The 27671-nt window shown below is 30.9% G+C and overlaps 2 protein-coding genes across 5 annotated transcripts in view; both read right to left on the bottom strand.

Annotated features, from left to right (window-relative positions):
* The window catches only part of Pino (protein pinocchio), a 57547-nt gene extending 44606 nt beyond the window's left edge, over positions 1 to 12941 (bottom strand). For 3 of the 4 annotated variants that reach the window (XM_076899627.1, XM_076899628.1, XM_076899625.1), the window contains exons 1-2: positions 12806 to 12941; positions 9898 to 10093 (exon numbers count right to left, since the gene is read on the bottom strand). In XM_076899627.1, the coding sequence (XP_076755742.1) occupies positions 9898 to 10042 (145 nt within the window). In that variant the 5' untranslated portion in view covers positions 10043 to 10093; positions 12806 to 12941. Of the gene's footprint in view, positions 1 to 9897; positions 10094 to 11432; positions 11506 to 12805 lie in introns of those variants that run through there. The other variant, XM_076899626.1, reaches the window with a different exon arrangement.
* A 439-nt stretch (positions 12942 to 13380) lies between these two features.
* Positions 13381 to 23759, bottom strand: LOC143425776 (uncharacterized). The gene is made up of 9 exons (XM_076898769.1): positions 23397 to 23759; positions 22303 to 22487; positions 17932 to 18036; positions 17699 to 17795; positions 14681 to 14728; positions 14428 to 14601; positions 14210 to 14351; positions 13971 to 14133; positions 13381 to 13899 (listed from the first exon to the last, which is right to left on the bottom strand). The coding sequence occupies exons 1-9, from the start codon at positions 23735 to 23737 to the stop codon at positions 13880 to 13882; spliced, it is 1275 nt and encodes a 424-aa protein (XP_076754884.1). The 5' UTR covers positions 23738 to 23759; the 3' UTR covers positions 13381 to 13879.
* Positions 23760 to 27671: the final 3912 nt, after the last annotated feature.

Here is a 27671-nt window from a genome sequence, read left to right as displayed (position 1 = left end):
CGTATAATTAATTAATCTTCTTTTTATTTGATTTCACTTTATCCGCTTAACTCGTATTTCGCAAGGAAGTAAATCATATTTTTTGTTCGACATTTTTTTTATCGTTGATGCTAAAACTACTTAATTACGTCAGATAAGGTCGCGCAATTATAATATCGTTATCAGTAAGCGCTTAAATCAAACGCTTAATCAAATGATGCAACTTGTAACTCCATTTAATATAAATAACGTCAAGTCTACATTTGCGTTGTACGTTTCAGATCAATAATGCATTTATAAATGGTACTTGCTAATGCTAACAGTCTACGGTATGAGATAGCCATTCGACGATTTAATCGACTATATGTACATAGTGCTGCATATGATATTTTAACAATCAGTATCGAGGGAAGAAAATGTTACGTATAAACAACATTGTCTTCAGCTAATAATAAACAACAAATAAATTAATCTACACAAATATGCACTTCCAATTTAGTTACGAATGAATAGTACAAGCTAGAGAAGCGAGGTAAAGTAATGAGCATCAAAGCTATTCGTTGACACATAACAAAAAGAGAATTAAAACTAACGGTATCGAAGAAATTTTACTCGGCACTGGAGCAAATGATATTTCTTTCGCAATAGTACTACTACACACATATATCTTTTCGGATAATCGTGTACGCATTTAAATTATTGGAAACGGAAAAGTTTTTAACCGGTAAAATCAGTTCTCTAACTAAATTTCTAAGTCTCTAATTATCAAATTGGCTACTGTTTTTAAGAAATTACGATTTGTATTTGAAACTATATGCAACGCACGCGAACTCGTGGTTACTTTCAGACACATAGAAACTTGGCTTCGCCTTTCGCCAGAAACACGGTGAAACGACGTCCGATTCGGGTAGCGAATTCTAGACTCGACCAATGCGCTGGCAGCGGAGTTGAACGACACCAAGCTTGTATCCTTCAGGGTCAGGCTTATTTTCGGGAACTCGAGGAGCGCCGACGTTCGCCTTGAACGGCTGCGCATTAGGCGTCAGCGTGGGTTAGAAAACGCTTCAACGAAAACGCCGCAGTCACAAAAATTATATTTAGTCCGTGTTATCTGATCGCGAGATAACGACACGGACACGGTGGTAATAAATGGACGATTTGCGAGGTCGACCAAGTCGCGACGCGGTGTCCCGATGCACGGTGAATATACAGTTCAGTGAACTGTGTCTGATTATGACGTCAACGCAATTGTTTGTGATAATTTTATTCGATAACGTCAACGTTCAATTCACGTTACATTCGATAAAATTATAGAGTGTTTGGGTAAATACTGTGAAAGTATTCGCGAACGTATGAAAAGAACCGATCTTGGTCCAAAATATGAATCCATTTTTGGCTTGTATAATGGTGTCTCTAGGAAACGACAACTTTTTTCCTTTTCAGAACCACACGATGCACGTGATTTATTAGCAGTTTAGCGTTATTGGAACAGCGAAAGGGCAGACGTTTCTTCTAAAACGATTCCTTTTTAGGAATGATAAGTTAGTGATTTTGTAATAAAAATTTCTGAATTGTTTTATTAATGTAGTGGTAGAAAGAACCAAAGTAAAACTTATTTCACTTTCATTATAGAGATATCCTATCTAATATGAATTGTCTGTATACAATTTATTTAATTTTTGTACACCATAGAATTTTTCTACCTAAATCCAGCACAAATTTAAAAGATTTTATTGTTTATTTTTTTCAACGGCAATAAAATTAGAGTAAAATTGATTCACTTTAATGTTGTATATAATATAGATGTTATATATACGTATATCGATATTGTGTTAAATTTGATTTTATTTGTCTACGACCTAATATTAAATTGGTATCATTTATTTATAACACTAATTTCTAGATTCCAGTTTAAAGTAAACAATCGTAATAGATATCAACCTTTTCTGTCACCAATGAAATGTAACTGTTTATACAAAATGGAATTTTATAAAAAACATTTTATAAAAAACATGACATATGCCTTATCCAGAAATTTCTGTTCATATTTTATTCGTGCAACGGTATTCTGAAACAAGTGCCTCAAAAAAAAAGAGATTGAAATAAAACGAGGAGTAACAAAACTGCGTTCGTGACTTTCGCACAAAAAGAACGATTTTGAAAAACGATTTAAAAGGTTCGTATGCATTAATATTGAAAGCCCCTAAATCAGTGCAACATAAATGCACAGGCAACAAGCGTGCTGCCTTGCGGTGTTGTCTTAAGATTTACCTTTAGCATGTGCGTACTTATGCTAAGTCGTTTTTGTCGAAAATAAAGTTTCAATACGCAATTTTTTATTCTTGGTCTTGATGCTGTTTCGGTCCTTAGAATCATTCTTTAAAATTTCCGACCCAGTGTTATTCAAATACGTCATATTTTACGCCCAATGAAATATTATATTTACAATCAAATTGATAAGTAGGTATACAACATAATCGTTTTTATAATATTTGGAAATATATTGATAGGTAGGAGAATTCATAGATCAATTAACACAACGTTAAGTATCGAAATGATTCTTTCAAATTATCCAATTATCGGTCGCGATAATAAGTATTTCCAGAAAAGTGTTGACGAACCCTCCTCCTTACGATGCTCTCCTCGCTCCAGCCTAATTACTTTGGCAAACTGAAAATAAGCCGACGGTCTTTGCCTATTTATAACCGCGACAGCCGCTTAGCAGCTAAATATAAGTTTAATTTATTAGCGTGTTATTAAAGTCTGCAACCATCGTGCGCGTTACCTACCTACTTACATATGTACCGTTTTCGTGTTAATGCACGGCATCGTTGTTGCCCCTTCGCAGTAAAAAGTGTTCAGCGGTCGATTTTCTCGAATTCGAAAAACACTCTATACATATCGCCGTTTGGTAGAAACGAAAATAACTAACTTCTAAATGAAACGAGGAAAATCGAGCGTGAAATTTGTACCGCGTGATACTTGTACCACGTGAAACTCAATAGCCGTAACGCCTTTGTTTCGAACTTTATCCTTTACAAAGCAACGACTCGTATAAATAGTTCGAGATTATGTAATGTCAGAATAGTCATACAACTCAAGTTTCTGGCACTGAACGATAATTACTGTCAACGTGATGAGAGCGCTTCGAATTTTGCTTTGCATCCTATAAGTTAGATTTCTCTGCAGCAGTAAATTGCTGCCCTTCGAGTTGTGCCCTTTATGCAATTACGTTTAGCAAGAATTTCACGAAACACGCGATTTGCGACTGACTCTTTATTTTGCCCAACGAAAACCTTTCTCTCTTATACTATTTTAACAAATCTTTTTCCTATGTACATTTTTCCTTTCCTCTCTCAGATTATTCTCATTCTATATTCATTGTATGTGTTCTCTTTGCACACTTTCTGCATTCAATATCTTTGCATACATTATTCTCTTTCTTGACTAAAATTCGTTACTCTTTTCTACATCTTCGTTAAGCTTTTCTTCCCCCTTTTAGTCGCCTCTTACGACAAGCAGGAGATACTGTGGGTGTATTCTGATCCCCACCACACAGGGATATTATCTTTAAAATTTCCATTGAAAATTGCTTTAATATAAAATTTAGAATAAGACTCGATGCATAGAAACAGTGGTTAAAAAAAAAAAAGACTGTGGTTAAAAGTAATACGACATTTGCATGAATTGCAAGTTGGAAGATCAGAAATGTACGTACATATCATGACCTATCCTAGCTCTAATACACTTACGTAGGATACTGTTCAAGTATACAGCGAAAGATAAAGCCTGCAATGATGAAACAGCAGAAATAGTGTTTACATTGTTCAACAGTCTGTCAATAGAAATAGCGAGCAACCACGTGTATAGGGTGATCCTAGGAATTAGATCAAGTTATAAATTTCTTTCAAATTCGAGAGCAGTTGGAAGTGGAAAATTCTTTACTGTTTAGTTCGTACAAGCTCTAACATTCTATAATCGAATTTTTCTCAGGAATACATCCTTGCTAAATAATAAAATGTGAAAACTGGATACGTTCGTGAAACATTACTTTTCCCCTTTTCATTACTTTTTAAATATACCTAAAAGAAACTTGTAACAGAAGCTATCATACATTTTTTTTATTGTTAACTTTGCCTCTAATAGAACTACGAGACTTATACCAATTATTAGTATCGTCTTGTATAATAAACGATGAATATTTTACGCAAAAACGTTTGTTATTCGGTATTAATCTACGGAAGCCACTACGTCAATCGTAAACTGTAATAATTGACGTCACTGATGTTCATGAATAAAAGCGGATGAACGGGGCTTAGCGAAAACAGGGGATAATTAAATGAATACGTTTAAGGAAAGGCTAGAGCGCTTGAAAGTATGCAAGTGCGTACAAATATAGTTGCACTATATTCTACGAAGTATTGGATATTAAAGGAAGAAAGTCAAAAGCGTGTGTTTCCGCCTGGGCAACTATAAGAAAAATCTAATGCGAGCAAAATTTAATAGTGCAAGAAGTAAAAGCGTATCGATGAATTTAGAAACTCCATTAGGTTATTAAAAAGAAAGGAAAAGAATTTTTTTAAATCGCATTTTTACATAAAATCAATCTTACGTTTTCAATACTAAAAGTTAAAACGGAAGAAAATAAATAAATTTCGCAACGTAAGATATTCTGATAAACTTTTCTACTTGATTAATGAAACGGAAGGTATATAGTAAAAATTTTGAAGGTGATTTATTATAACTTTTCTTTAATGTTAAATAATTTGCAAGGTTGAAACCCTCTTAGCTTATACTCCTTTTTAAATGTTATGGCGACAGCAGATAGTAATGCAATAGTGTAAATAACATATTTAAAATACGACATTATCGTTGAAACGAAAATGAGACAAAAGTTATCTACATTGATATTCAAGGATCAGTATAATTTCGATTTTTAAAATAAAAAATTTAGAATCAAAAATGTGTGACATGTTATAACATATATGTATAAATAGAGGAGAGAGAATGAGAGAGAGAGAAAGAAAGGGAGAGAGAGAGAGAGAGAGAGAGGGAGAGAGAGAAAGAAGGGGAGAGAGAGAGAGAGAGAGGGAGAGAGAGAAAGAAGGGGAGAGAGAGAGAGAGAGAGGGAGAGAGAGAGAGAGGGGGAGAGAGAGAGAGAGAGAGAGAGAGAGAGAGACCATATAGTTGTAAAAAATATAGAAATTTAAATTTGAACATTAAGCTAAAACAATGATTTTTTAATGAACAAAATTACGATACAATAAAAATGTACCATTCAAATATAAAAATTACAAATGTACATTTTACTAAATTTTCTTTTCATTTCCTCCTTTCTATGTTAAATAGCAGACGTAAAATACCGTTTTATCGCGAGTATCGCGCGACCCAACGATGTATATGAATTATTATAAAAAGTTGCGCGACGTTGCAAGTCGACAACAAACTTAACAAAGTTCGAAGATCGTATCGTGGGTTGTATCATTTAAAATTTTATCGACACGACAACCGTGACACTTTTAATAGATGTAAAACCGAGTACAATGTATAATAAAATTAACCAAGCTCTTTCATTGTTATCTTGTAACGTACGTATAATCAAAAATGGGACAAATGTAGCGCTGATACTGCAGTTTTATAGAATCACGTGTACCCGATGTGATACGTTAAGAAAATGCAAAATTACTCGACGCATTAAAACACAAATATGCTTATTAACCGTTCGTAGATTCCATAAACGATTTTAATTTATGTATCGGCATGCATTGCATTTTTCAGCAACTCATTCACCGATACCAATATAACTAAAATTTATGCACACTGTAGTTTATCATGTTTATCTTCCGGAACAATAAGAATTACCAATAATTTTTTTTAAATAATTAAATATAATCATTTTTTATCTATATGAAAATTTTTTAAAAGTATTCTTTACAATGCACGAACTATTTATAAATATTAAATAAAATTCGTTACTACTGAACATTCATAACTCTGTTCATAAGTTAGTTATATTCATAAGTTAGTCATGTTCTATAATCACACCTATCAATATTTTTTTTCTCGTAATATATTGTTCGTTACGTTTAAAAAACGTATTTTAAACCGCCTATGTGCTATTTTTATATTTGGACTATTGTGCAAAATTGTTCCGTGCGTTTTTTTTTATGATGCCTATTTTAGACACGAGTCTCTTCACAAATTATTGAATAAGTTGAATTCATACCGTCTGACTGAAAGAAAGCTAAGAAAAGTATGAATGTCCTGAACTAAAAATGCAGTTTAGGCTGAATTTATAACGGATAACAATTCTATGTAATAGGCATTCTTACAAAAAATTGTCCTTCGTCCGTAAAGCCAACTTAATTGTAAAATACATTTGGCATTTATAAAACCACTTGCGATAACAACTCTGCGAAATTTAATAATGATAATTGGATGCTTTAACAATAATCGATCAAACCGCGGATTGGCCGAATACAAAAGCCTTCAAATCGTCTCTTGTCCATTGTTCGCACTGGACAGATGCAAACCGTGACAATGACGCGACTAAACATCGACCGACTTCCCAATATCTCGGTAACCTTTGAAGCTGTGGAAGGAATCGTACAAACGGAATCAACCGTTTAAAGGTCGCCACGTTTCGCGCAGCGATTTCCTTAATGGAAAGCAAACCGTTTCACGCATTGATCGTCGACCATGACAAAAACATGTCACATTATACAAATGCTGATCTGAAATCGGTTTCTTTCCATCAAAAATTCAGTATATACTTTATATACATATAATAAATCTTTTTTCTCTATCACTATTATTAATATATTTTTTAGATCACATTGTCACTTTGACCTAGATTAATTCGTGAAATAGATTTTTCCAAAAAAATCAGCATCACTATTACATACAAAATTGTTGTATTCTGAAGTGTTGAAAGTTCTAAGTAACGAACAGGCATTTAAAGAAGATCGATCTCAAGGAAATTAGACTTATTTTAATGGTCGTACGATGCTAGATACATTAGGAGCAGAGAAAATGGAATTTCGTATGTGATATTAAGACTGTTATCTTATTTGATAAGTATTAGGAATTATGAATAACCGTCATCAGAAAGACGCTGTTATCGTTATCATAACCAAGTGGCCTGAGCTAATGCAGTTTGGTTCAAAGATCGTGTTGTTATGCGCAGGGGGTCCTGATAAACTTGCGAACCACGGAAAATTTCGAAACCATTCCGAATGCGTAGTACTACAATGAATTGTGGAAGTTATTGATGTTGGATTAAAAACATTGAGTAACATTGAAAGATACACAGTTGCAGACATTGAAGTATGAAAGAATAATAAAATGAAAACAGTAATAGGTAAAACGTGCAGTTTAAAGCGAATTATCTACATTTACTTATTCTGGTACAGATTTATATTTCAACATTTAAAGGTATATTTTAGAGCAGTATAAGAAGTTGCAAAGGAGATTGCACTGGAATTACTGCCTGAGCACTTTATTCGGTTGTTCTCACTATGTAGTCTCGAGGACACTTCCAACGGTATGCCTCATTCGAATGTTTAGGCAAGACCCTAGGAAAGGGGCAATGCAGTAAGGAAATGCATATGGCCCTCATGCACTCAATGCATATGGCCCTCGTGCGCTATTCAATATTTCTTACATTTAACAATCTTCCATTCAGAATATAATATGAGATGTCAAAAATACTATTTAATATTTCTATATTTCTATTTCTTACTTTCACTCCTTTTCGAATTAGTAAATTTAAAAATTGGCGGAGAAAGATATAGAGAATACAATTTTTTTTCTTAAAATTTACGTTAACCCCACCTAGTACATTTACTGTAGAAACATAGTTAATGATAATGAAGAGCGCTGCACTACTGATAGCAGATAATGCGAAAAGAAAATGAAATATCCCATGATCATTTAAATACTTCAGAACCAATTTAAAATTATATAATATAAATATGAACTTAATTTAATATAAGAATTGTATGAAAGTAAAGCTATTTAATTTGATATGAGAATACAAAGAATAATCGTTAATATTCTTGAAGGTATAAAATGAATTTGTTGTTAAACAAGAAAACAGAAGGGAGAAACAAAAATGAGAAATTAATTAGAAATCAGAGTACAAGAGGTCATTGTTACTGGACGCACGATGCAACAGGACACCAACCGCTTGCTGAACAAAGAGCCATCTTTATCTGGCAAGCGATTAGCGCACGCGCATGGCGCGGACTACGAACGGTTGCCCGTAGAACGGCGCATCGACTCTCAGGGTTGATTTCTCAGGAAGAAAACTGATATCCACGTGGATCCAATTTTGTCCCTAGATCAAGTTCCTGCCTCACGGAGTGTGCATGCTTCTTGCTTCTAATATAATAATAGAACCGTAGTCCACGAGATAACCGCGACGTTCCACGCGTATAACTATACGAATATCGAACGACTGTTCAGAACAATTCTCTTCCATCCCGACGATACCATAAGTGCTATTCGGACGCCCACATTTACGGCGCTGGTCGTTATGCTAAAGCCAATTGTATCGATAAGACGCAACCAGGGTTGGTTTAAGGTAACTTGCTATTATCGCAACGTGGGGGGTCCTAAAGGTGTCAGAAGCGTATAAAAAACGTTAAGGAAACGATTTAAACGAGACGTAGGTGAAGAGCGTAACCGTGTAAAGGAATTAAAAAATGATATTGGAACGAATTAGATTTATAATAAAAGAGAGATAAGATCGGATGAAAAGAGAATTCAGTCATAATATTATGATACTCAAACGTTCTATAAAATCAGTAGATAATCGAACGACAAAACAAGAGATTAATATTAGTTTCGCATTTCAATTGTGTCACGACCTACAATTGCGTCATCGTCTGTACACTCATAAATCTCCAAAACAGATCTAAAATTTTGCCGCGCACAGCCATTCGTAGGAAACAGCCTGTTCAATTTTCCATCCAGATGTTTTTATACTCAAATAATATGTACAATGTGTACGCGTGTTCGCTGGCGGGTCGTTTACGTGGAAACTATTGTCCGTGAAATTATTTGTCGTCGATTAATTTCAAATTCTATGGAAACGCATCGAACGCGCGCCGAAGATGACCATCGATTCTCTCGCGTTATTGCTTCGCTGATGTCATCGAACACCGGTTATAGGATACGCTGGAATTTTCGCGGAAAATTTCGTGCCCTCCTATAACGTGCTCGCATCGTCGAATAGCAACCAACGATACCGTACATTCGACACGTGATCCTATGTGCGTAATCGTGCAGTTTAGAGCGGCACTGTGTGCGTTTTCAGCGATATCTAGGATGTTCTGTGAACGACGCGAATCGAAGACCCGAGCGAGGTACAACGTGTACGCATACCGACGAAACAATGGGAATTGAAGAAACAACGAGAAATACTTGAATACTTATAAGTAGTGCTGCGTGTTACGCGTTTACTGTTCACTGTTGAAATACCGCCAGCGACTAAAATAATTGAAAAACTACTCACTGCACTTTTCAGAATCAAAATATAACGGCTCGAGAAAAGTATTCGTACACAAGGCATTTTATTAAATATACTTATTAAATTCTCGTGCAATTTTACATACAATATCAATGGAAAATCTTCTTACTTTTAATTGCTTAGAGAAGAGACACGTATTTATAAATTGAGTAAAATATCAAAGGACAGTTTTAACGCAGTGTTCCTATAAAAATGACATCTTTTAATATTACTGTAGAATTTCTTAATGTACAAATACTTTTCTCAATCGCCGTATATTTGTTTTCAATACTGTTGTCACGTATAGTTTCTATAGAAGAGTTGAGAAAGAATGTCAACGTTTGTTCGTTTTTACGCACCTCGTTGCGTCTATCTAGAATAACTGTACTAGAAGTGAATGTACTCACGTTTATTGACGTTGAATGCAATGTCGGTGAATTGTACGCTGCGAAGGACATTATGAGCAATAACACGAGGATTCGATGGGGCAAAGTCCGGGTCATCGATATCGAAGGACACGTTTTCCTCGAATTCCGTTAAAGTACTTTCCATGGTGGTAGTGAGTTGAGTCGGTCTTCAGCAACCGTTCAGAGCGTTCCAAATCTGGAAGAGAAGCTCCAAAATGAGTATTTATAATAATGTTGCAATGAAATGATAGCGTATTGGATTTGATCGTTGGATAGGTTTACGCAGAATTATATTATAGTATGCCGCAAACTGTTGGCTATAAATATTGATAACTATATATTTATACAAGACAATCGATGTCGGTATTCTAATTTCGTATATCTTAATTCTGGTTTTTATTATTCTGTAAAAACAAGTTTTTTTCTGCAATAGATAAATAAATAAATATATCATAATTTCATAAGTAAATAAATATTAATTTTCATGGAGTTCCGTACATTATCTACTGAATTTCATACAATTAAATAAAACAATCAGGGAAATATATATATTATTGCATCAATTGATACATTGATTAGACTTAAAATATATCATTCTATTCAACAATACAATTACAACGCTGCAGAGAATTTACCATTCATTCTTAAACTAAATTTTCATCAAAACTTAATTGTTAATTAGAGCTTTCTACTTAAGATATGAAAGAATAAATAAAATGCTTATTTGGAAACTATTACCGCACATAGTATCATGCTTACATTACGCGTGTACTGTTTCGTTAAAATAATCTTATTTATGTCAATAGAACATTATTCATTCGTTGACACGCTTAGTTTTATACAACGGTTTCACTTTTTAACTTTCTAATGAGATCATTTAACAACAACTTTATATGTATATATGTACTTTTTACATATTCTTTGATCAATGACATTGACCTCGCCATGCGAGATGATTATGTTGCCCAATTACGGAGGTTGATGATTAACATTCATGTCCGTGACAAAACCCTTTACAAAAATATTTTACGTATCCAGGTATATCATGAATAGTAACACGAGCTTACGTCAATATGTTTTCTATCGTTACGCTATATTCAGTCAACGGTGTACACTCAGTTATCAACAATAAACGTATGCGCAATCTAATCGACATTTCGTCCGAGACAGAAAATTTTACTTTCGTTCAAGAAATTATCTGATATATAACGAGCATGGCGGGAGTGTTTACAAGTGCTATCGCGCGAATAAAATGCAATGGATTTCGTAAATAATAATATAAAGGATCTTTCAAACGAAAGATATATAACAATTCGAATCGCACAGTCATTACTTTGTTTGATAATACAATAGAAATTTATCGTGTACACAAATCGTACGAAATTATTTCGAAATTTACTGATATTTTCTATTGGTATAGTACATTTACGGCGTAATGTATCATAAGAATCTGCCAACAGATTTCTCGTTTACGAGACACGTATGGCATTAGCAGCAAACACGTGTTTGATAGTCTCACTAAGTCACGGCCACACTTTGTAAAGTGATACTGATTAGAGCTTTGAAATATTCTATGTCCACGAAATTAGATAATCACACGTTTCGTCGAAAAAAATTGAAATGGCAAACAAAAATGAATTAAGAGAATAGTGAAGAAAAAATATAGAAGAAAGGTTGCAGATAAAAAATAAGAAATTAGATCAAAAATGAAAAGTGTAATAAGTATGTGTGTGTGAGAGAGACAGAGAGAGATTTACGTTTGCGCATTAATAAACACGTGTTCGCGTTTTTCCTTGCTCGCATTAAAATTGTAATCGGTAGCGTCGGTAGCATCGATTTTGTGGATACAATAGAACAAAAATTTGTTACTGTTGCAGCAATCTATTTTATCGTATACTGCATTATCACTCGTAATGCATCAGAAATTCACCTAGAATTTTCCTTCCGCGATAAAAACTACTTAACTCGATTACGAATTCTACAATATGTTAGTAACAAAAACATTGAACTATGATACTGACGAATTGTATTCGTAGTTTTCGTAGCTAGTCTTGACAACAACTACCAAATATACTTTCAAGAATTTATTTCGTTCTTTAACGGAGTTTAAATGTGCACTTTTTTCGAAAGAAACATCTTGTATTATAAAAATAAAATTACTTTATTATAAAAGTAAAGTTGACACATAAATTACGATTTTAGAATTTTTTTCACATAATATTTTGTACCTTCTCACTCTCCATTTTAATATAAAGCACTCTGTTGAACTACCAATAAAATGAAACGCATTAATTAAACAATTAAAGAGATAACTCTAATACTTTCGTCCAGTAATATGTCAAGCTACACGTTCGATGGCACATACCAGGTGCTGACAGTTACTACGCACTAACGAAACTACAATAGTCGAAGATACGAGAACACGATCGCTTAAGATTACAGATTTGTTAAATTAATGCGAACATGCGCCTTCAATGTCACTGGCGAAGTAGAAAAAGTTATAAACGAGCGAGTGTCTGCAACACGTCCCGAAATATTCCACTTCATAACAAACTGCCTGAATTTAGTAAATTATGTAAAAGCTTTAGAACTAAAGTGTATAATAGGACGTGAGCTAAATCTGTACACAATACGGCACTATTAAATTGCGGAAAGACAAGCACAAAAGTTTACAAAAATTGTACGCAACAAAACATATTTATCGTATACAATATTGTACTAAATTTGTACCAACTGATCGCGTGTGTCAATTCATAAATAAACATATACACCGAGCAGTTGATTTGGTCATTTATAATTCAGACATAAAAATAATAAGTGAAATTTACTTTTTATATTATTTCAAGGAGACCAAAATGTATGTTAAAACGACTATTTATCGGAGCGAATGAATCGTTTAAACACGTACCTGTTCTATAATTTCCGAAACCTGTTGAATCTTTGCAGCCTCGCAATTCGTTAACAACGAATTTTTGAATACTTGCGCGACAGAAGATTCGACGCGTGTCTTTATAATCCGCCCGCACCGGTGGCTGATGGCCGACTGACAACTTAGCACGTGTCACATGGGCAATTCGTCGCGCGCGGGAAATTTTACGCGCTCGTATAAATTTAAACAATAAAGCTATCCGTTATCGTCTGATTCTGCATGTCAAATAATACAAGTCAACAGATCTTAATAACTACTGATTTAACTTGAAGGATGCCTTTTACGCTTTAATTTTAAATACTTTTCTACAAAGACTGTGACTATATAAATTACTAATACGATTTTTTCATAAACACGTCTTCCAATGCTTCTCAATTCGAATCTACGATTTCTTCTATTTCTGTACTAGTGAAAGCACAAGAAAAATATATAAGATACAAATGTTTTCAAAATTATTAAAATCACGGTAATGGCACTTACATTCGTTAAAAATTTTCATTTACCTTTTTAAAAATTTATTATATTCAATAATTCAATTGCCAATTTTATTAAAACAGTTACAACTGATTATTATATTCTTAAAATACATCTTCCAGTTTTACATGAAAATAAAACGAAACATTAAATACCTACGAAACACTATAGTCTGAATCTGAAAACTATATCGTATGGAAATATAAATACTAAATACAGATTAAAATATAATTAAAAATTTCAATTGTGATTAAAAATGAAAAACTGTCGAGAAATACATTCCCGTTATACTTTCACCATTTTTTATTTATCTAAAAAGTAATTATAATGTGTACGTACTTTACACAAGTTGTCACATTATAATTATAAATAACTCTTGTAATATATATTAACAATCATATATATAAAAACTATGTTAATACAACGGGACTGCATTTCGTCGCGATACTATCTAAAATTTGTCATCCTCGTAGAATGTCAGCTTAACATGAGCATCGAGTACAGCACTTTCATGCAGTACGTAATAAAATACGGTTAATTTTTAATTAAACGCATAATTTTGTATCACAAAATATTCCGTTAATACATTGGTCCGAATCCTGTATAAAATTCGAATAATTAGTACAATGCCCCTCTATTTATGTTATTGCACATTAATAGATATACTTACTAGGAGTTGGAGGTGGTCGAAACCTATACATATTTGGTGGAATGAATCGTGGCGGAAATGGTCCGAATGGACTCATAATTGGAGGATGTCTACTACCACCTAAAGGAACCTGCTCTCGAATTGGAACCAGAGGTCCGACCATCATTGGTCTTGGGGGGAAATTCTGAAAACCGATGAGTAAAGTTTAAGATCGCAGAGATGAACATTCCGTAACATTTTACGCATACGTGAATACTTACACTATAATAAATGGGAACAGGAATTTGTTCAATGTAATGTGGTATTCTACGTTCTCTAGATCTATCTCGGTGTGCCCTATCTCGAGACCGTTCTCTTGATCTTCCTCGATAATCTCGATAAGATCGATTGTTTCTAGATGTTCTATAATTCCCATGAGAATAATAAAAATAATCTTTTTCCTTAGGAATTGATATTTTTTATGTATTTCATAACATACCTATTACGGGAGTTTCTATCCCATCTTTCTTGCCTTGTATCCATCGAATATGAACGATCTTGATGACTTTGACGTTCCCGCAAAATTTTGTCTTGTTCATCATCGTGTGATCGACCACGTCGTTCACTTCTTTCGTTATATTCTCTACTTCTATGTCTGCTGCGATATCTTTCCCTAAATAAATTATGCAATAAATTAACGAAGGAAAAATTAAAAGAAGAATATACATTTTAGTATAATGACGGTGACATACCTACTGCTCCTAGAAGTTTCTCTATCATTATGTTTAGAGCCTTCATGTCTGAAAGACGAGTAAGAAACTCAGAAAAAGGTCCAATTCCTAACAATTCCTAACAATTATGTAATTTTTGCATTTGACGAAATCCCAGGGAGATCACCACTAAACTTTAGGTTTAGTCAGCGTTAGTGGTCCCTGGAATTCGACAGTGCATTTGTTTATATACAGATGAATTTCTTATCCATCTAAATTAAAATACAAATAACTGCAAGTACTCTGAGATATACTTTAATCCTTTTAGTGCCAAGTAACGACATATTGTTGTTAGAAACACTTACAGAAAGTGTCAATAACGAAATATTGTCGCATATGGGACGGCTTTTTACTATCCGCGGCGCGAGACAACTTTATCCCGAAATAAATTTGCAAAATGTTAGAAATAGATTTCTCTGCAGATGTTTTACAAATTGAAATCATTATTTATAGATTAAACTTTTTGTTATGGTACCGAATGATTGATATTACACCAAATTAGATCGGTATCCTCCGCTTAGGTACAATCGTTTCGACTGACACTAAAACGGTTAAACAATGAAAATATCCATATTTGATACGATGAAGGCAGCGGTTCTCAATTTTTTTTCGTGGTGGCATCCTTGTCGAGGTAAACAAATTTCTTAAGGCTATACAGCATTTATCAAAACAGTGTTGGCTTTATATTTGTTTAATACAATTAAAAAATTAAATATTTTTGTCGCGGCACCTAATTCGAGAACCCCGACCATAAAGGTATCAAAGTGCCTAATTTTGAGATTATATTTGAACATTGCACTGGCAGTTCAAATATTCTCAGACTTTAAGAAAAATTCAAAATTAAAGTAACGATTATATAGTTAAATCTTAATAAAAAATACAATCTATATAATAAATATATCTATAGATACATGATATAGTAAAAATAGAATTCGTACAACGTGACATTAAATTTAAATTTTAAAAAACAAATTTACTCACCATCCAAGTGTTCTAATAACTGCATTATTAATATATTACCTTAACTGTAAAAATATACTTTGAAGCCGAATATAGCATACTAACATAAATAAGCTACTGAGGTGTACTCTGATAATAAATTCTATTAGTATAGTAATTGAAAAAAAAGAATTGATTCTTGTATAAAATATACATTTTAAAAAAATTATATCCAAGAAAATATATAAATTTACAGTTGAATGTTTTTCTTACATTTAATTAAGCAATTTAATCAAGCATGTGCACACCAATTCAAGTGCATCGAATTTAAACGGCAATATGTACATAATTTAAAAATTATAATTTTAAACTAATTTCTTTAATTTGTCGCTTATCCATATGGTAGAAAAATCTTTTTTTAATCTTCGCAAATTGGTTGAGATAAATGCAAATAGTAAAATTGAAATGGGGAATGTAGGTATTGGTAATGATATAGACAAGCATATACATGCAGTCAGGTACTGTATGAATCCTTTTACCACCTGTCTAACACTTCTGTCCCTTGTGAAGCATTAGTAAAGCTAGAACACAAAGCAAACTGTAATAATACAAAAAATATGCCTAAAACAAAAATCAAAAAGCCCTGTTACATTTAAAACAGTTAAAAACATATACAAAATGAATTTATATGTATTTTAATATTCTTAAACTTTATAAATTTTTTTCTATTGTCCATATTAATAATATATTAATGTCAACTTTCAAATTAACAATATATACCAATTATGTAATTAAAAATAAGACTTTGAGATTGATCCAAATTATAATTATGTTCAATAACTTAATAAAATTAAGGTGATAAAAAAACATATCCATAACTGAATACAAACTATTTTTTACATAAATTTAATTAGCAAAATTAATTTTGCTAATTAGCAATACTCTTGTGCAGAGATCTGTTGACTAAGCCATTTAACTGTTTCGTATGAACGGTAAGTCTACTAATACTTATTAACGTTATCAACTGAATCGGTCACATTTACAAGCCTGATATGTGACGAGAACGCGAACGGAACATACATCAAGGTACAGTGAGATACATAAAGCGCTAATGGGCGATACTAGCGTATATGCCAGATATATCCATTGGATTTGCCATTTTGTAATATCTAGATCTATATTAAAACATTTAATTATGTGAATTATATATGAACAAAGTTACACTTTGCTAACATAGAAAAATAACCATATCCGTTTAATTTCATGTACCTTTTACGAATACAAACATCTTATTGCCATGCAATGTGTGTGTGAAGAATCTAAAGGTATGGCTTTATGCAAGGAATTAAGCAGCGCAAGCAAACTAACTTTTTTTGTTTCTTTATAGGTAGCTTGTCAACCTCTCATTTCTGCACTACTTTTTGTATACAGAATCTAATTGAACAAAAATAATGCAGGGTAACACGTTAATTGTCACGTAAATTACAGGTGACTAACAGTATACTGTTCGTGCAGGACACGTTAGTATATCTTGTTCAACACTATAAAATTGAAGAAAATAATATTCTTTTAATAAATTTTAAATAATATCGTGATCATATCACATATGTACTTAAATATTATAAAAATATACCATGCGAGAGAGACGAAATAGGCTCAGCGCTTAACGTGTCAAATAGGATCATTTGTGTCGTTCAATTAGCTGTATACATATTTGTAATTCATATCCATAAATTAATAGAATCTTCATTATCAGAACATTCAACTCATCATGAATAAATGTATTAAATGTTCTGTTCAAAAATTTGTATTTAATATTAATATTTACTAAATGTATTTAAAAATGAACGATCTTCCATTGAACAAAAATAAAGTTATTCAATTGTATCAATAACTTGTATTACTGTGGTTCGGAGAATCAAGATTCTATCGTATGTTTTACTTATAAGTAAAATAAATCTTATAAATACATTAATAACTAATCTTATAAATAATTTAATACAAATTAGCCATGACAACGTGGCTATTTTGTAAGATACCATTACCAATACACGCACAAACCTGGAGTAACGAGACGATGTACGACGAGGACTATGACTTCGACTTCTTGAACGATTTGGAGAAGCTGTATACTTTTTACTCGTTTTAGACTTATAATCTAAAAATGCAAAATATTATGCTTTCAAAAACAATTTGAACAATATCATTGCATGGAGGTTTAAACAGTAGATGTACATACAGAGTTATACACACGTAAAATAATAAACGAAAATATTTTTAAATAATGAACGTACCTAAATTATCACTATCTATAGCAACAACTGTACGAAGTTCTTTTGTTTCTTCTGTTTTGATTATTTTTATTTCTTCTCTTTCAAATATTGGTTTAGACCCTTCTCCTATAATTAAATACATTTATTTATACAGAAAACATATATATACCTGCGGAAAGTAATTAAACAGGACTAGCAGGTGTTTAACAAACCTTAAAAATAAGAAGGTTGATATATAAACTGGCTATCTCTGAACAATTGTAAGCCAACACATTTATAATAAATGTACGCATACAGTTTACAAAGATTATTTGGTTTTTAAATTTAAGTGGAATTGTGAAAGTGTACAATGAAGAATATTAAATACGATTATTACTCACTGTATTATTTTATATTTCCAATGTTAAATCAGTATTTTGTTAAAAATATTGTTACTATTTAAAATATAGATTTGGTAACTTATATTTCGATGAAAATGTAAAATTTAAATTTTAAATTAAACTGTAGGGCTTACAACTGTCTTGAACACCAGAAACTCATAAAACATAAAATACTTGTATGTACATAAGGAAGCGTAAATGTTCTACCAGTTCGCGCTAGTTTTGATGGACTAATGATTTTCAATTCTGTACCACGATTCTTTGAATACGAAATATCGAGTACATTTTTATATATATAATAATAACTAAAAGTTACTGATCATTCTGCATTATATAAAATCTTGAAATTTCGAATTTTTCTCATTAAAGATCAACTCAAAATGTTAACGAATAACCGAATTTTTAAAAATAAAGTTTAATTAAATTATACCAATTTATATATAATACAGTTAGAATCTTGTATAAAATCTTCAGAGATGCAATACGGCATTACTTCCTTGATTAACACAGAATCGGGTTAAATTATATGGATTTATATTTGAAAGAATTATGATCCTGTAGTATGATTTTACCAAATGCATTATAATATTAAGTATCTAATTGATTCAGAATAGGAGAGTATTAAACTAAATGCGTGAAATAAAAAGAAAGAGAAGCTTAGAAACATTGTGTGTATACTATCTGCATCATCCAGATTCATTTAAATGCGATCAGTGGAAGTATTTTCTTTTGGTGTATCAATATAGCTAAAATAATTCCATAAACGCGAGGAAAAGAACGTAATAATTTTATCTTTTTATTTTGGTTATTTTGTAATAAAAAAAGATATTTCCAATTTCGAGTAGGACCACGGATATTCTGTACGTACAAACTGTTTTAAAAATTGATTAAGATAGTTTCACTTTACTTGGGATCTGTTAGAAAAGTAATACTGTATCTTCCGAGACGATTTAAGTATCTTCCAGTTCGTTGACATATAATTCTTCATTCTTCCTCTTGAGTTAAACGTTTTACTTTGACTAGGTAATAACTAAGTAATGTATCTCAATAGTTCATCTAGGACGATGTTTACTCTTTATCGACAGTATTAGTCTTTATGCATCTTTCATATATCAAGTTAATTTTATATCATTAATAACTAGTATGAATACAAATAGACCAAATAACTTTCGTATTATTTAATATAAAAACATTTCTTGATTACTTGCTTTATAATAGTTGACTATAAAAATGTTATATTTTCAACTTTGATCCGTTCTTTGTACAATCAATTTCAATAGTGGAGTTTGTATCTTCCAATGTAAAATTGTTAGAATTCTTGCTTATGTCTTCCATTACCGAATTTTAAAACTTAACGTAATTGTACATAACATATTCAATTAGTTTTTTGCAGCATTAAACATGAAAGCATTCCAAAACCAAAGCGTGAAGAGAATGTACAAATTATAAAAGCAAAACTTGAGAGTACTCTGCAATTAATGATTATTCTTCCCCGATAAGCATTATAATACTTTAATGATGTAATTCTCGTGCAAATACAATAGCAAAAATGAAATAAAGCAGTGAAGAAAAAAGATAAAAAGTACAAATATATAAGCACACATAAACACGCAAAATAAAAGATATTGCGCTTACGTATTGGATATTACGTGTTTTATACCCCGATCCAACGTTGTATTCCGAATATGTTTTGTCCATGGGATGTGAATTAAGAACATAATACGAGCTTCATAAATTAATTTTATAGTTGTTGAACTTTAAATAACACATACTACGTTGATAAAATCCATCATCTTCCTGCCTGTAGATACTCTTGGTCTTCAGGAGTTGCATTTAACATAGTGAATATTTTGCTTTTTAATTACGTAATGAAAAGTGAGAAAATATAGTATAAGCCCTATAGTCTTACATTTCAAATCATACAATTTTTTGTATCTTGAATTTGTAGACTGATTCTTGAAAGATTTCGGAAACTGTCTTCCATAGTGTAATTCATACCCATCTTTGGTACCCTTTTCAAGGGGACTGTAAGTTTTAAACAATTATAGTGAGAAACTACATTTTACCCTCTCTTCTCTTGAGCATCACATTTTCAGGGGCAACAATATCTCGTTGAAGTTCACCAGTTGTCGCTGTTTTTCCAGGAATATCTCTATGAATATATATTATAATTCTTCGTAATTCTGCAGCACTAACTTCTGTACCTTCTGGTCCTCTAAATAACGGTGTCGTTCCACTTGATGATTCTAGTCTAAAATGCAGTAGAATGTTTCATTCTTTATAATTAAATACATAACTTCAGCACCTGGGACACCGAACGTTTGCTCGGTTCTTTAAAAATATTGACATAAGTGATAAATTCTTTTTTAGACACTTTCATGCTACTCTTTAGATGGAAGTTTACATTTTTTATTCTAAACAAACACTTAATAGTGACAAAATATTACAATTATTTATATTGATTATTAGAATTATCAAAAAAGTTTTCTAAAAATTAAGACCTTGCCAGATTAAATTCTCTTCCTCGAAAATGGTATAAAGTTATCGAAATAGCTCGACCTCGTTTCAAGACAACAAAAATATACAAATATACTTATATAAATATTAGACATATATTTTCTGATCCTATAATAACATTAGATAGATAGATGTTGTTATACTATAATGGCTTATATTTTATATTTAAAAAACAGTTCAACTTAGTTAGCGTGTTAGTAGAGATTATAAGCTGATTCGATTTGAGGTTGCTACTACAATTTTTTAAAATAATTTATGTCTAAAAATTATAATACTTTAATATGGAAATTGCAATAATTAAAAGGCGACTTAAACCATTTGTTTTGTTTTGTAAAATACCCACTTGTAATGTCATAATTTTTACACTTATGAATATTTATTGACACACCTGTTGACCAACTTCACTTAAGAAAAATTTAATATGTAATATATAAATTAAAAAATAATCCTTAAAGCCATTTTCGAGTTCAAAAAACATACAAATACAAATATAAAACTTTTGCTTGTATAACAAGATTAGATGTATACAATAAAAAAAATATTTGTGTTCAATCTTAAATTTATATTTGATATTTTAGGCACTATTAATATTTTGTTGCAATGCATTATGCAATATTAAAAATTAAATGCTATTGTTTACATGACTTATTTTTTATCATGCGTTTCTTTTAAGCTGCATTTTGATTTATACATAGAATAATTTAATTTAATTTATTAAAATGATAAAATTTTTTAAATACTTCATACATACTTCTTCGACAGTATAGACGTCATAGGCATACTTGATGCTGCCATTCTTCTGTGTTGATCATTTGGAGATCTACTTTTACTCTTGCTTCGACCATTGTGTGAATCCTTTGGTTTAGGTAATGATAGTCCCTCCTCACAGGTACGTCGCATCTCAAATTCTAAAAGTATTTTTATATTTAGCCTCTCATGTTTTTGTTGTATCTCCCATTCGCGTCGATATCGCAGGCGCTCGTCTTCTATTCTTGAACGTAGACCAGTATCCTTCTTCAATGCGTGAGAATCTTAATTTCACATCACAATACGAATGACTTGACGTGAATTTATATATATGAATATGAATTTTAAAACTTAACAGTTGCACAGAACATTTATCACTTAGTTTTCTATAGTAATAAACATGAAAGCATTCCAAAACCAAAGTGTGAAAAGAATATATAATTATAAGAGTAAAAGCTGAATGTACTCTGTGACTAATAATTATTTTTCCCCAAGAAGCACTATTTCTTTTTACCTGATACTTCAATGATGTAATTCTTGTATAAACTTAATAACAAAAGTGAGAAAATATAGTATAAGTCCCATAATCTAAGATTCAAAATTATACAATTTTTTGTATCTTGAATTTGTAGACTGATTCTTGAAAGATTTCGGAAACTGTCTTCCATAGTGTAATTCATACCCATCTTTGGTACCCTTTGCAAGGACTGTAAGTTTTAAACAATTATAGTGAGAAACTACGTTTTACCCTCTCTTCTCTTGAGCATCACATTTTCAGGGGCAACAATATCTCGTTGAAGTTCACCAGTTGTCGCTGTTTTTCCAGGAATATCCCTATGAATATCTACTTTAATTCTTCGTAGTTCTGCAGCACTAACTTCTGTACCTTCTGGTCCTCTAAATAACGGTGTCGTTCCACTTGATGATTCTAGTCTAAAATGCAGTAGAATGTTTCATTCTTTATAATTAAATACATAACTTCAGCACCTGGGACACCGAACGTTTGCTCGGTTCTTTAAAAATATTGATATAAATGATAATATTCTTTTTTAGACACTTTCATGCTACTCTTTAGATGGAAGTTTACATTTTTTATTCTAAACAAACACTTAATAGTGACAAAATATTACAATTATTTATATTGATTATTAGAATTATCAAAAAAGTTTTCTAAAAATTAAGACCTTGCCAGATTAAATTCTCTTCCTCGAAAATGGTATAAAGTTATCGAAATAGCTCGACCTCATTTCAAGACAACAAAAATATACAAATATACTTATATAAATATTAGACATATATTTTCTGATCCTATAATAACATTAGATAGATAGATGTTGTTATACTATAATGGCTTATATTTTATATTTAAAAAACAGTTCAACTTAGTTAGCGTGTTAGTAGAGATTATAAACTGAATCGACTCGAGGTTGCTACTACTATTTTTTTAAATAACTTATGTCTAGCAATTATAATATTTTAATATGGAAATTGCAATAATTAAATGGCCACTTAAACCATTTGTTTTGTTTTGAAAAATGCCCACTTGTAATGTCATAATTTTGACACTTGTGAATATTGACACACCTGTTGATCAACTTTACTTAAGAAAAAACCTAATACGTAAAACATGAATTAAAAAATAATCCTTAAAGCCGTTTTCGAGCTCAAAAAACATACAAATACATATATACAACTTTTGTTGTATAACAAGATTAGATGTATATAGTAGAAAAGATATTTGTGTTCAATTGTAAATCTTTTAAACTGCATTTTAATTTATATGTAGAATAATTTAATTTAATTTATTAAAATGATAAAATTTTTTAAATACTTCATACATACTTCTTCGATAGTATAGACGTCATAGGCATACTTGATGCTGCCGTTCTTCTGTGTTGATCCTTTGGAGATCTACTTCTACTCTTGCTACGACTATGATGCGAATCCTTTATTTTAGGTAATGGTAGTCCCTTCTCACGAGCGCGTCGCATTTCAAATTCTAAAATCATTTTTTTCTTTAGCCTCTCATGTTCTCGTTCTTTCTTTTGTTGTATCTCCCATTCGCGTCGACGTCGCAATCGTTCGTCTTCTATTCTTGAACGTAGACCAGTGTCACCTTCTTCGATGCGCGAGGATCTTAATTTCTCATCACAGTGCGAATGACTTGACATGCCTCGTTTCATTTCTGTGGTACAACGTGAAGGAGAAAAATGCAATGGAGAGCATCTATCAATTAATCAATGTATCCTTTCAAAAATATTTCTTTACAATAAATCGAAATTTTACATATTAACACTTTGCCAGCCGCTGTCACGTATACGTGACTTTTCTTTCTTCAGCGATTATGCTTAATTTTCATGTTTGTGCAGGGAGATACATTGTTGCAGAGCAATGTTTGATGAACAGGGAACTTTTGTTTCAATTATTTCCCCCTTCCAATTTATCAGATTGTGTTTTATTGAATTTTTTGAGGGAGAGAGTGTAGAGCAGTAGAACTTGCGTGAATCTCGCCGGCGGCAGCGCAACGGCGGCTCGAGAAATGTGCGGATGGCAAAGTGTTAAGATAAAGACAGAGAAGATTATGATCTATATCATTAAATATATAAAAAAATATGATTAAACACGAAATAATCAGATTGTGCATATTAAATGCAGTATAACTTACCGGAGTGTTAGATGTCCTGAATTTATTCGATCTGATATCCGTACTCTGTATGGACATACAATAGTTTAGCTTTATATCAAAGCTGTATATTTGCAGTAAAATTCAAAATACAGAAGTGTTTGAACTTAAACTATCACAGACATTTAGAGTAACATATATAAATTGCCTGCCCATAGTAATTACAAATTATGACAGTACTGAAAACCAACAATTAATAATTCCATCTTCAGACTGATCTATACCATGTATTATTGTAATTGTGACGTACAACATTACTGCCTTCGTATTTTGAATTTTAGGACTGCTTCTGATAAAATTTTAACAATTTAATAGCAAATACAATATTTTATTAGAGTCTATAAAATCAGAATTTGTAATATCTATAACTTTCCCAATAATGGAATTAAGTATTAGTACAATTTACTTTTTAATACTATATATTAATATAACAATTTAATTTAGTTTTCACAATTATTTGAATGATGTATATTTTTCACTTGCAATACTTGTGTCACATATCCACAATACTTTTCAGCAATACCCTAAACCATATCCGTACTACTTTTAAGCAGTACTTTGTGATATATCTATATTTTTAAATAGCAAATACTCTGTATTATGTACCATATTAGCTGTTAACAATACTCTGTATTATATCCATATAATTTTCTAGCAATACTCAGAATCATATCCATACTACTTTTAAGCAATACTTTGTGATATATCCATATTTTTAAATAGCAAATACTCTGTACTATGTACCACAATAGTTGATAACAATACTTTGTAATATATCCAAACAATTTTCAAGCAATACTCAGAATCATATCCATACTACTTTTAAGCAACACTTTGTGATATATCCATATTTCTAAATAGCAAATACTCTGTACTATGTACCACAATAGTTGATAACAATACTCTGTAATATATCCAAACAATTTTCAAGCAATACCCTAAACCATATCCGTACTACTTTTAAGCAGTACTTTGTGATATATCTATATTTTTAAATAGCAAATACTCTGTATTATGTACCATATTAGCTGTTAACAATACTCTGTATTATATCCATATAATTTTCTAGCAATACTCAGAATCATATCCATACTACTTTTAAGCAATACTTTGTGATATATCCATATTTTTAAATAGCAAATACTCTGTACTATGTACCACAATAGTTGATAACAATACTCTGTAATATATCCAAACAATTTTCAAGCAATACTCAGAATCATATCCATACTACTTTTAAGCAACACTTTGTGATATATTCATATTTCTAAATAGCAAATATTCTGTATTATATAAAACATTAGTTGTCAACAGTAATCTACATTGTATACAAACAATTTTTAAGTAATACTTTGTAATATACCTATGGCTTTCAGTAACAAAAGCTTCGTATTACGTACAGTATTCGCACTATAAATTTATTCCTTTGCAAATCAAATTCACTCTCTTAGAAATTAAGTACTCTTACTTAAATATTTTATTTTTAAAAAAGCATCAAATGCAAACTACAATATTTTATTATCTATCCATATTTTTAAATAGCAAATACTCTGTATTATGTACCAAAATAGTTGTTAACAATACTCTGTATTATATCCAAACAATTTTCAAGCAATACTCAGAATCATATCCATACTACTTTTAAGCAACACTTTGTGATATATCCATATTTCTAAATAGCAAATATTCTGTATTATATAAAACATTAGTTGTCAACAGTAATCTACATTGTATACAAACAATTTTTAAGTAATACTTTGTAATATACCTATTACTTTCAGTAACAAATGCTTCGTATTACGTACAGTATTCGCACTATAAATTTATCCCTTTGCAAATCAAATTCACTCTTTTAGAAATTAAGTACTGTTACTTAAATATTTTATTTTTAAGGAAGCATCAAATGTAAACTACAATATTTTATTATCTATCCATATTTTTAAATAGCAAATACTTGGTATTATGTCCATACTAATTTAAAGCAATACTTTGTGATATATCCATATTTTTAAATAGCAAATACTCTGTATTATGTACCACAATAGTTGTTAACAATACTCTGTATTATATCCAAACAATTTTCAAGCAATACTCAGAATCATATCCATACTACTTTTAAGCAACACTTTGTGATATATCCATATTTCTAAATAGCAAATATTCTGTATTATATAAAACATTAGTTGTCAACAGTAATCTACATTGTATCCAAACAATTTTTAAGTAATACTTTGTAATATACCTATGGCTTTCAGTAACAAATGCTTCGTATTACATACAGTATTCGCACTATAAATTTATCCCTTTGCAAATCAGATTCACTCTTTTAGAAATTAAGTACTCTTACTTAAATATTTTATTTTTAAAGAAGCATCAAATGTAAAGTACAATATTTTATTATCTATCCATATTTTTAAATAGCAAATACTTGGTATTATATCCATACTAATTTAAAACAATACTTTGTGATATATCCATATTTTTAAATAGCAAATACTCTGTATTATGTACCAAAATAGTTGTTAACAATACTCTGTATTATATCCAAACAATTTTCAAGCAATACTCAGAATCATATCCATACTACTTTTAAGCAACACTTTGTGATATATCCATATTTCTAAATAGCAAATATTCTGTATTATATAAAACATTAGTTGTCAACAGTAATCTACATTGTATCCAAACAATTTTTAAGTAATACTTTGTAATATACCTATGGCTTTCAGTAACAAAAGCTTCGTATTACGTACAGTATTCGCACTATAAATTTATTCCTTTGCAAATCAAATTCACTCTCTTAGAAATTAAGTACTCTTACTTAAATATTTTATTTTTAAAAAAGCATCAAATGCAAACTACAATATTTTATTATCTATCCATATTTTTAAATAGCAAATACTCTGTATTATGTACCAAAATAGTTGTTAACAATACTCTGTATTATATCCAAACAATTTTCAAGCAATACTCAGAATCATATCCATACTACTTTTAAGCAACACTTTGTGATATATCCATATTTCTAAATAGCAAATATTCTGTATTATATAAAACATTAGTTGTCAACAGTAATCTACATTGTATACAAACAATTTTTAAGTAATACTTTGTAATATACCTATTACTTTCAGTAACAAATGCTTCGTATTACGTACAGTATTCGCACTATAAATTTATCCCTTTGCAAATCAAATTCACTCTTTTAGAAATTAAGTACTGTTACTTAAATATTTTATTTTTAAGGAAGCATCAAATGTAAACTACAATATTTTATTATCTATCCATATTTTTAAATAGCAAATACTTGGTATTATGTCCATACTAATTTAAAGCAATACTTTGTGATATAGCCATATTTTTAAATAGCAAATACTCTGTATTATGTACCACAATAGTTGTTAACAATACTCTGTATTATATCCAAACAATTT

Source organism: Xylocopa sonorina, chromosome 8 (genome assembly GCF_050948175.1).
Source record: "Xylocopa sonorina isolate GNS202 chromosome 8, iyXylSono1_principal, whole genome shotgun sequence".
Lineage (NCBI taxonomy): Eukaryota > Metazoa > Arthropoda > Insecta > Hymenoptera > Apidae > Xylocopa > Xylocopa sonorina.
Note: the sequence above shows the minus strand (reverse complement) of the source record. Positions and strands in the feature narration are given on the sequence as shown.